The 11,773-nt window shown below is 48.0% G+C and overlaps 1 protein-coding gene across 7 annotated transcripts in view; it reads left to right on the top strand.

Moving 5' to 3' along the window:
• Positions 1–6,104, top strand: part of POU2F1 (POU class 2 homeobox 1) — a 179,583-nt gene extending 173,479 nt beyond the window's left edge. For all 7 annotated transcript variants that reach the window (XM_045982521.1, XM_045982517.1, XM_045982518.1 and 4 more), the window contains one exon: positions 770–6,104. In XM_045982521.1, coding sequence (XP_045838477.1) covers positions 770–1,080 — 311 coding nt within the window. In that variant the 3' untranslated portion in view covers positions 1,081–6,104. The remainder of the gene's footprint in view (positions 1–769) is intronic.
• Positions 6,105–11,773: the final 5,669 nt, after the last annotated feature.

The following is an 11,773-nucleotide window of genomic DNA, read 5'->3' on the forward strand; positions in this document are numbered from 1 at the left end:
GAAGGTATCAAATGAGAGTGCCCGGTTATTTAGAAGTCGGTGATACCTTCTGTGGGGACAGAAGTGACAGTGTCGCAGACAGACTTTCCCTCTGAGAGCAAGTCCTAACCTTAGTGAGCCCCTTAGGCCGCCCCATCTATGCTGTCCTTGTCCCCCCCCCCCCCCCACGTCATCCTCCTCCTCGGCATGAGTCCTGGGAGCCAAATGTGATGCGTCTGCAAGGGAAGCACTAACCGCACCTTACACTGTATTTGGTGATAGATAATGATTTTAGCACTAAAGCCATTTGGGAAGATGGTTTTCATCTTTCTTTTTTTTTTTAAGTGCTCAGATTTATGAATAATGCCAGTTGGCTAAAAGCGAATTGTATTTTAATGCCCCAGTCACTGTACCTAGTTTGTCTTTTGCATCAAAGTGTAAAATCACTCTTCATTAAAGACAAAATTATCAGAATTAATAGCCCTCAGAGGGTGAGGTCTTCTAGGAAGTTGAGGCCCCGACACGGCCGGGCAGCTCGGCTTCGCTCATTTCTGCCCGCCAGCCTGTGCTGCTTGCGCCCATTCGTTGGAATACGGCCGCTCAGGCTCTTCCAGAATTACAGATGCGCTCGGTTGGAGGCAGGGGAGCGCTGGGATTAAGATAAAAAGTCAATTAAGGGTTGCCCTTTTCCACCTAGGTTGTGGGAAGACTACATTTGATATGTTACTTGGCTTCTCTAGAATGGTTTTAACGTTCTCCTTTCTGCCTGTTTGTGGGGTTTTGTCTGTAGCTCTTGCCTCTGGTGGCTCCCTTCCAATAACGTCACTGGATGCCACTGGGAACCTGGTCTTTGCCAATGCAGGCGGAGCCCCCAACATCGTGACTGCCCCCCTGTTCCTGAACCCTCAGAACCTCTCTCTGCTCACCAGCAACCCCGTGAGCTTGGTCTCTGCCGCTGCAGCCTCCGCAGGGAACTCTGGACCTGTAGCCAGCCTTCATGCCACCTCCGCCTCCGCCGAGTCCATCCAGAACTCTCTCTTCACGGTGGCCTCTGCCAGCGGGGCCGCCGCCACCACCACCACCGCGTCCAAGGCACAGTGAGCCGGCTGGGCCGCACGGGGTGCGATGGGCTGCCGGCCAGGCTGAGACTAAAAATGTGATTGGCTTCCTCTTGCCATGTTTCAGCAGCAAGGGAAAGAAGGGAGAGGAGAAAAACGCATACCAGAAAAAAAGGATGGAGAAAGGACAACATTTGCCTAATTTTGTAATAAAACACTGTCTTTTCAGGATTGCTTCATGGATTGGAGAACTTTCTAACCAAAAAGTAAAAAAAAAAAAACAAAAAAAAAAAACCAAAAAACCACACAGAAACAAAAAATCAAAAACAAACAAACAAAAAAAGAAGTGAAAGGACTACTTATCATTTCCAGCAGTCATGATGACAAGTTAAGGTGGGTTACCAATTCCAATATAGGACGGGGATTTGTTTGTCTAAATTTCTTTTTTTCTTAAAAAAAAATCATTTTTATGGGTCTGTTGTACAGGCCATTAAGTCATAACAAGGTGTTTATAATCATATCAATTGTGTTGGGGGTTCCTTTCTTAACTGGTACAATTTAGGCAGGCCTGTATTACTGTATCTCTATTATTGTTGTTGTTGTTGTTATTGTTTTTTATATATATATATAGTTTGGACATGTTTATCTCTTGCTCCTGGATCCTATTTCAGTGAGCTCCCACACTGTGGGGAGGGAGGGTTTGGGGGGAAGGGGAGACTTGCGTTCTTAACTGCGGGGAATGTTCTTGCTGGTTTCCTTATCCTTGATGACTCTTACAGAGGTGCTAGAAAATTATTTTCTTTTGCCACTTATGCAAGAGGCTTGGTGCAGAAGCTGAAGGCAGTGTGTGCAAACGCCCACTCCACACACGCCCCCCCCCCCCCCGTCAGGTGGTGCCTTCGGAGCACTTTTGTGTAGGAAGGAATTCCTGCTGAACTGTAGCTCTCACTCACCCCAGATCACTGAATGACCCTGAGGCCCAGGTCCCGCGGCGCACCGGTGCTGCTTCCGCGACCTCCCGCGGGACCGCCGTGCACGGCAGGGCAGGATCTGGGCCCAAAGCGCAAAGACTACTGCAGACCCCTGACTGGGTGGTTCTCCTGATTGCTTATCTCCTGAAAAATGCTCCTACTGTTGGTGTGTTGGTTTGTGTGTTTCCATTTTGTGGAAGTTTTTCATCCAAACTTCCTTTTCACTGACTTGGCAAAGAGCGAACTGATTGAGATTGGGAAACTGTGCCCTTCTTTTGATTTCTGAAGGAATCCACTAGACGGTTGCCATCAGTTCTGTATTCCCAAAGAGGTGTGATGAGAAGAGTCTGAGGCTCCCCCCTTTTCCTCTGGCCGCAGACTTCTCTTTCACCGGACGGCGCGTACATACATTCCTCTGACCCGAGTCTCTCCTTGCTTCCCCGACTGGAGAGCGCGCACTAGCTGGCATGGGGTCTTGAGAACCTTTGAAGGACTCTGAGCAGGAACTTTGCACACACCTCAAGTGTCTCCGGGTTTGTTAGTGATGCTCCAGCTAGGCGGGTCAGAAGGGCAGTACACGTCTGGCTCTACGACAGAAAAAGTGATTAGCTTCTGGAATTGTTGGCAGGGAGTTCTATGTAAACGGGCCCGTGGAAAGGAGTCGTCGATGGAAGTCAGTGCAGAGGAATGAGGGTAACTTGGACATTCAGTTCCCCTTTCTGTCCGCATGCTGCGAGGACAGTATCTGTACCCGAACAGTTCCCGGAAGATCGGATCGCTGCGCTGGGGCGCGTCTGAGGCGCGTCTGAGCTCCCCTTCGTGTTGGAGGTCACGGTTCCCGTGTGCTGTCCGTGGGTGCTTGCTTATGTCTCTGGTGGCCTGAGACTGCACTTGCGCCCCTGCTTTCGAGCTGGCGTCTCAGAGAGGGTGTGCAGGTCATCTGCGTTCTGAGTGTTCTGCTTGGGTCCCCAAGGGAGCTTGGGGTCTGTATCTGTCTCTTCGCGGCGTCGGGAAAGGCGGTGACAGGGACGTGGTGTGTGTGTTTCTTCGTGATCGTCCAGGTGGGAGACAGGCACCTTCACAGTAAAAGGCCGGAAACATTTGTAGTCCCTTTGTTAGTCTTTCTTTTGTTGCTTCTGTCTTCCTGTTTTATTTCAGAGTATTTAATTATCAACCTAAATTTCCTCTTCTCACCATTCACCTTCCCTAAAATCCCTCCAAAATCCGTGAACTGCAAGCAGGGAAACTAACAAATGTCCATCCACCTTTTTAATGTGTGGTGTGTGTTGTTTTGTCTTTTATGTTGTTGTTGTTGTTTTTAACTAAGCTTGAACCAAAGTCAGTTTTTAGCAAGCTGCTGTACTAACGGACTAGTTTATAACGTGCATTTCAGACACACTGAGGAGATAGATGCTACTGACAGTTTCTTTTCTCATTTGTCTTTATTAATTTTATATAAAAGTTGCTGCTTGTTTTAATCATTTATGTTGGTAAATCGTAATATCCTCTGGGCAGACATTAACTTGATTTTAACTAGTTTATTTAGTTCGGTGTGTAAGTAGAAGGGCAGTGTCAGTTACTAGTTTCTCTCCTCTCCATCTTGCTATTTCTCTGATGTAGTTACGTTTACTCTTTTATCCTGACATCTCTGACTTTAGTCTGCGCAAACGGTTTAGGGCTCTCAGTAAGACTGTGGCTGCCCGTTGGAGCGATCCCTCCCCTGGGGGTGGTAAGTTAGGAGGACGGATTCAGGGAGGGAAATGCTGATGCCCACCGTCCAGGATTAGAGGCTCCAGCATTAATTTCCCAAAACGGCTACCAAAGGAAGTGTGGAGTCCTCGGGGACTCACACCCAGTGGGTGAAAAGGAAGGGCAAGGAAAGGCTGTGCTTGCTTGTTTGTTTTCCTGTGTGGTTCAGAAGATGCTCCCTCTCCCAGGTAAGATTCGCCAACAGATTTCAATATTTTAAAAGATACTAAGCTTTAAATGTCAGTACAACGGCCTTCTATTCCCTGCCGTGTGTGTGTTCTCTGGTCATCCTGGGATAGGGGCATTCTGCCTTTCGGTGTGTGCGGATCACTTTTTGAGGATAAACCTTAAACCAGCGTAAAAATCTGTGTTTAAAAGAAATAAATCCTTGGACAAAGTTAACTTTTAAAAATTTTCTCATTTTTTCCCTTAAAGACAGGTTGTAAAATGAAAGGCACATGGGCACATGTGCGCGTGGAACACTAACACTGCGCTGACGGGTGTTTAGCTCCCCATCGCTCCCCATCGGCACCCCTGGACAGGCTCCTGATCATACTGCTTCACGACCCAACCTTTAGTCCTTTCTTACTTTATATTTCTTTATCATCTCAAGAAATGCTTTTTGCATTGAATGACTCTCCTAAGCGAAGGTACTCAGACTTGACTTTTAACCCCCTTATATGGGACAGTCTAGAAATTAAGGGGGCCATTTGATCAAAAAGGTGTTTGGTAGTTTCTGCGTTTCTCAGCGGATGGGCCAGATAGGTCATCATTAACTCATTGTACATTCTTCTTTTATCTCCCTAGTGATTATGCAACTTTTATTTCATCCCTGAATTTGGTGAATACATATTAAACCAAAGACTAATTCTGAATGCATTTATAGTGATACTATGTTTGCCCATGGTAATGGGCCCTCCCTAGGGAGTGGTGAATGTAACTGAATGCTGCTTATCACAAGCAGGCAGTTTGGTCATGAACTTGATACCCCGTATGAGTCTGAAGGACAGAGCAGAAAAACCTAGAAAAGGGCTTTTCATAGGAACAATATTATTGTTCCTAATTTAAGAAATAAGTTGAGTGCTATATTTAAATGTTTCTGAAATTAAGTATAGGCAGCTTTTTAAAATTAAAAAAATGTTCATTTCCATTACCTGGTGCAGTACACACTTCCATTTATTTGGTAAGAACGACCAATACCATCCCAGTTTACTCAACTTATTACTCAAGAAATGGAACCAAAGTAATCCAACTTTCATTTTGTGTAGGACCATACCTATCTGTACTTCATGGGGGCATTATTAGAAATTAACAGTTTTTTTAAGGGAAAATAAGGTTAGAGTTAAAAGATTTTTAGTGAGATTATCATGCTGTTTTGTTCCACATAGTTCACTCATTCTTGGGGGAAAAAAGCACAATTATACCTCTTTTTTATATTATTTTGTCCTGTTCTCCCTCATGTAAATGGGAAGGTGGGAGAACCCTAGTCTATATTACCCAGAAGCACAGACATTGCTTGATGCAATATTTAAGGTCAGCCCAATCTTTAACGTTAAATTTCCTATTTAAATGGCTGGGAAAGCTGGACACATTTGCAAATACAGGAAATCACTGCAGATGTTTCAAGTTATACATCCTGATAGTAAACATTGAATTAGTGTGTAACAAGCACCTGGCTCACAGAAGAAACTCTTTGTAGTTCATAGTCTAAAGTTGTTCCCATCCCTTGTCATCATCACAAAACCTTCTGGGTGGGGGGGGAACAAAACCCCTTGAGAGGAAGAAAAGGGAGACGTGCTGGTGCGGAGAAGTCTGCGGGCACCGCAGCTGGCGGCAGGTGGTGACGGGGAGGCGTGCCCGCCTGGCCTCCTGCCGGCCGCTCCCTTGGGGCTCAGACCCCTTAGGGGCACCCCACAGGTCAGTCTGCAGCTTGAGAACCCTCAGTTAAAAAAGAACCTCAACAATTTAGTATGAGATGTTGGCCACTTTTTCATGAAAGCATTTAAATCGATGACTTTAAAGTTTTATTTATTCCTCAAGTCATGATTATTGGAGCTGAAAATGTTGAGAGACCATCAGTGCTAACGGAGAAAATGACTAAAGTCCTGAAATTTAAAGTTAGTTACTTAAACGGGCAAGAACTGATGGATTACTCTGCTCAGAACCGTTGTGAGTGCATTCGTGTGTGTGTGTGTGCGCGCGCAGAAGCCTGTCGTGTGTGACGTTGTTCGTGTCGTCACAGCCTGGCCATTCTGAAGTCATTTTCTGTCTTAACATTTTGATGACAACACTATAAAATGGTAAATCTTTCTTAGCATTTACCTTCATTTTTGAGAAGGAAAAGGAATCTTTTGCCGTTGTTTAAGGACAGGAAGGGCCGCGGTGAGGCCTCCTCGCGTGATGGCGGACACAGCACAGATGTGAGCGTGGACGGGACTAGGGTGACCAGACTGCTTCGACCATGGAGAGCTGATACTAATCCTGTTCTGCCTCGTTCTTTTCTTAATCCAAAGAGATGAAATGGGACACCCCTGAGATTTCCAGTAGGATCTTTGAAGGATTTCATGAGGAGGGCAGAGAATGTGTTTTCTCCTCGGATCTGTCCCGTTTGCAGCCAGATTTCCGTACGGTTCGTGAGCGGTTGCTTTCTTCGGACGGTCCGTGTCCGTGCAGCACGGAGTTCCTTGTTCTGGCTCTTGGCTCTGCTCGCAGCCTTCTCTCAAAGCAGTAACTTGAGTGAATCTTACCCTGACTCTGTGACCGGAGCTCCTTTCCCTCTTCCTTCTCTCCCTTTTCTTTCTGAGCGGCGAGACCTTAGTCTGCGAGGGTAATCTGGTGGGTAATGGCTAGCTTCTGGCACCTTCGTAAAATACCTCAGTGTAGCTTAGCATTGTTGCAGACCTGGTTTTAACCTAAAAACCAAATAAATAAAAGAGAAGAAAACTTTATAAATAGTGGAAATAATTCTAGCTGTAGCATTTAGTTGATGTTACTACGATCGATAAACATGATCGATGCTGTATGTATTTGGGTCCTGTTTATAGGTTACAGTTTATAGGGTTAGGGAGGGTTGGGTGGGGAGAGGAGAAGTTGGTTATGTTAGAAGGAAAATGTTACTCATGTGTGTGTGTTTTTCCTTACACCTGTCTTGCCAAAGGAAACTTAATTACCCCCATGATGGGTTTGGGATTCACGGCCTCGCTCTGGTCAGCCCTGCACAGCAGTGTGCCGTGCTGGCAGGCAGGTCACACGTGGGTTGTCCTGGAGGGTCAGGGTGCTCTAACTCAATGAAATCCCTTCCTGTGGTCGCCCTTGCCCCCCAGACCCTGCCATTCTCTCCTAAGGATTCATTACCTCTCTGTAGCAAGAGCTTAGGCGAAAGATGAATACACGGCCGTCTGGGGGTGTGGGGGAGAAGGGGAGGCAGGGGTAGACGGCGCCATTTAACTGGGAAAGGAGAGAGGAGGGCAGGGGCGTCGTCATCGAGGACAAGTAAAGTGAAACAGGTTCTTTTTGTCACCCTCTGTCCTGCTACCGAATGTTGCGCTGGAAGCTCAACACTTGAAAACTCTACTTCCTCTTTTCCTACCCAGGCTAATTCTGTCCAGACCAAAAATGCAAACACAAGTAAAACCAAACCAGGCGGTGGGAGGCCAGCTTGCTTGCCTCACACGTGCGACTTGAGGCGTGACCTTTGGGGACCGGCAGGTGGGGGAGGTTGAGCGCGTTGTTCTCGGTGCGAACGTGAATGAGAAATGATGCTGGTTTGGGAGGAAGTGACGAGCCCTTTCTGTCCGGACAAACGGGCTGTCTTGGCTCTCCACGTTCAGGTACAGACCACAGCTCCGAAAAGGTGATTTTTAAATAGACCGTCCGTCTCACGAACTTGAGCGGGATTTGGTTTGGACACCAAAGACACTGCCACGTGACTGTTTATTCGTAGGTTTTTGGAACCGGCAGAGAATAGGAATCAAAGGCTGAAGTTTGGACAAAGTTGCGCCTGTGTCTCCTTCCTCTTCCTCTCCGCTCTGCCCTCTCCTCCCCGACCCCCTTTCTGAAGGAAGTCTTGCTGCTCATCCTGGCTTTGGAAGGGACGCTGCTTTCCCTTCACCCCGTGCGCTCCGTGAGGACGGAGAGTTGCGCAGCGTAGCCGTGATGGTCTTACAGTTGCTGGCAAACGGGGGGGAGGGAAAGATGGAGGGAGAAATTTTCTTATTTCCCTTTACCTAACACTTACAAATAGAACCAGTACAGCCTGAGTTCGGCTGATACCTAGATGTGCCCTCGCTGCTCTGTCACTTGTAAGGGATAAGCATTTTCAAGAGCAGGATTACATGGAAAATCAAAAGACTTGCCTTTACTCTCCCAGGGAGCTGTATCCCTCCAAAATGGTTTTATGCGTGAGTTCTAGAGAGTTCCAAAGTTCGCTGTCTTGGTGTACTCTTCATGGGACTTCTCTTCCTCTCTGAATATTCTGTCCAGAAATGATCAGGTTGCAGAACTTCCTGAAAGCTTTACTAATACTGGGTGGTTCTGCCATTATATGAAAGTGGTATTAATCTTGTGTGACTTTTCCAAGCGCTAGATAGGTTTGTAAGTAGGTGATCGGGATATTGAGACGAGCACGCCACGCAGACAGTAAGGAAAACAAGGTGTGCGTGACGGAGCGCCACTTTGAGCCTGGAAGTGAACCTCCCCAGGCTGGGGAGGGAAGGTGTCCCCGCATCTGCCCGCTCCGCACAGGGCTCTGTCACCTGGCTCCACCTTCTGGTTCAAACCCAGGACACTGTCAAAAAGTTCAGACCCCAAAAGTAATTTACTGTAAAAAAAAAACAACAAAAAACATTGAGGTCTGCTGCAAAGTTCCCCCGTGTTTTCTTTGTTGACTTGTTCATCCTTAAGTCGGCCACAAGCTTACAAAAGCAGCTTTAAGGCTTCTTTCCTAACCGGGCAGCAGCGCTGAGCTCTCACATTCGATCCCGAGGTCTGCAGGCAGACAGCCGGAGAGCGTGCTGTGTGCGAACAGGAGACATCCAGACACTTCTTTCAAACTGGAATCTCCTTGGAATGAAACCGTGAGAAAGGACAGAGCCCAGGAGAGGAAAGACGATGCTTCTGCCGAGCCCTCCCAGTGTGTCCTGGTCGGACAGTGCAGCAGGAAAGGAAATGCACTTTCAGAGGCTGGCGTGTAGGCGGTTCTGTCAGGAAAGGCTGTGGTCGTAGGCGCGTGGGGGTGCCACGTCCCCGGTTCTGGTGGTGCCCAGGTCTGCGGTAGGCACGGACCTTCTAAGAGTTGAGCGGACTGAGGCCCGCCTGCATGTGTTGAAAACCGCAAACCAGGGGGGTGGGGGTGGGGCGGGCAGGGGCCGCGCAGAGGAAGGAGCACAGGACTTTGCAGTCCTCGGACATGGGTTCTCGGCAACACCCGCGGCGTGGTGCCCCAGAGACAAGGAGAGGCCAGACTTCCTCCAGCTGCTCACCGCTGCCTCAGGGAGCGGCTGTGCAGTACTCAGCCGCGGGGCGGGGCGGGCGCCCCAAGGGGACAGATGTCCCCTCCGTTAGGCTGGAGCCCCGGATCCTCCCTCCACGGTAGGAGCAAAGGCTGGGTGAGTGAGTGGGGGGCTTGTGCCCACCTCAGGCCGCGAGCTGTCGTATACCTCATTTCTAACTCACGGTTGAGTAACTTGCTTTAACTTTCGCTAAACCCTACAGAGTTGCCAAGTCCGCCCTCCCTCCTCTAAGTCACAGTTGAACTCTGGCCTATAGCATCACGGGACCTGCAGCCTAGGGCGGCACCTCCTCGAGCCTCTGAATGTCGCTGCTGAAAAGCTACTGCAAACCAAGGGCAAATTGCAATCTCCTCTTTCCTTTCGTTGCAAGGGGTCTTCACAGGGCTCTTACCAGCTCCCTTCCTGCCACCCTGCCTGCATGGCCAGCCGCTCTCCACGCCCGGCCCACCTGTGGCAGGTGTCCCCCCTGCGGTGGAGGCCGTCCCCTTCCTCTCTGAGGCCTCAGGGTTCTGCTGATTTTCAGGACTTTGGGTGGAAGGGAGAAGACCGGCAAGGCTCCTTTCAGCTGACTGCTGCACACACTTCTCACTTTCTTTCCTTTGACATGACCAAAAAAAAAGAAAATCCAAACAATGAAGTTTGTGTTGTTACTAATGTTATTATTTGACAATCTCGTCCCCCGCGGCTCTCCGGAAGCTGCATCCCCAGCCCTCCCACCTTTTCTTTGAATGTAGTCCCGCCCTTTGATCCCCACCCCCAGCTCGCAAGAAAGCTTTGCCAGGTCTGAATACTGCTGCTATAAGCCAGGGGAGGGTGGTTTCTTTGTTTTGTTTTGTTTTTTTAAATTTCCAGCCAAAACCAAAGATTCCTTAATGATTGTATAAACTCAAAACAAACAAAAAAACCAAAGAAAAGGGAAGTCTTCAGCATCAATCCAGTCTGTGGTGTCCTGGCGTCCAGAGGAGTGGGGGTGGGGGCCTTTGACACCCCCCCCCGGAAAGCAGGGGGCTCTTCCATGTTTTGGGGTTCGCGGAGGCGCACCCTCAGTAGCTTCGGCTCTGACCAACTTGTGAATGTGCCGTGGAACCAACGGGCATTTCAGATTTACCAGAACAGTAGACAAAATGCCATCACTGGACTGAGGTGACAGCTGAGGACTGTGAGCAAGCCACAGTCACGTGGGGGCTGAGCACAGCGCGGCCTGGCCTGGCCGCCGGACACCCAGAGTGGAGGGAAGCTGAAGACATTGGTGCAGGACTGGCCGCTCTGCCGGGTGCTCGGCCCCCCGGGGTCATGACAGTGAGTACACGCCAAGGTGCCCTTCTGAGCCTTTGCTCTCTTCCTGTACTGGGGCTGCTGGGAAGGGGCTGCCCCGTTTGCGAGAAGACGCGCAGAACGATTACCAAGCTTTTCATTTCTCCTTGCCGTAGCTGGTTTCCTTTGGCAGCACCGCTGTGCAACTATGCATCGTAGCTCACGACCTTTGTGCTAGGTAGATGCCTGTGACTTTTTAACTTGGGGGGTGGGGGGGTGCAAATGAAGGAACTTTTTACATGGATCTTTTTAATCTCAGTTGATTGGGGGAGGGGGGTATTTGGTTCTAGGGTCATACAAGCTCTATCCCAAAGCAAAATCCAAATGTTAATAATAATAGCCTGATGCAGATACCAAAGATGATTTCCTTCCTGCAGAACCTTAGACTTGTGTATTAAGTACGATTACCCAGCACTTGCATTAGTCTAACCTCAGTAATTCCAAAGCTTAGATGTATATTTTGGTATATTTCTGGGATATTAAAAAAAAAAAAGTCGTTTAACTTGTTTGTTTCAGTGTAATGCTCTTAAAGTCATAGCATGAAAATAACTGAACTGTCCTATTCTTAGTAGTTTGAAATAATAGTATTTTTGTATGTTTTGGGTGTGTCTATGTATGTATTAACATAACAGTTTTCACTGCCTAGGTGTTCATAATAAAGAAAATGAAAAAGTTCTGAGTGTATATAATATTCATAATAAACTCCCACCAGGTTCAATTTGGATTGCATATTTGCTGATTACTGTTCCCAACTGGGATTTTGTTTTGTTTTAAAGAGACAGTGATCGTGTTTTCCTAAAGATGTTTTCTGTCTTTACATCTTTACTCCCCTCCTCACCTTTTTCTTTTCTTCCTCCCCCCCCCCCCCGCCTTTTTTTAAAAAATATTGATTCAGGGGTGTTTTTCCACTGTTGTCAAGGGAGAGTCATGAGGCGTATTGGCCCCTTGGTCTCCCGAAACTTTTTGTTTTACGTACTTAAATTTAAAATGTGAGTTTGAGTTCTCTTTTGTGGAAACTTAAGATGTGGTGTAAATGATTCTTTCCAAAATTGTCCAGCAGCTGTAAGGAGGCAGTGAATGTTTCCGAGTAGTTGGGTGGGAGTCCTTTTACATTTCTCCTTAGATGACTTTGCGGTCTGGGTGGCGGTCGTATAGCCTCACTGGCCCAGAGTGCCTGCTTAGCCACATTCCC

Source organism: Meles meles, chromosome 17, assembly GCF_922984935.1.
Source record: "Meles meles chromosome 17, mMelMel3.1 paternal haplotype, whole genome shotgun sequence".
NCBI classification, from domain to species: domain Eukaryota; kingdom Metazoa; phylum Chordata; class Mammalia; order Carnivora; family Mustelidae; genus Meles; species Meles meles.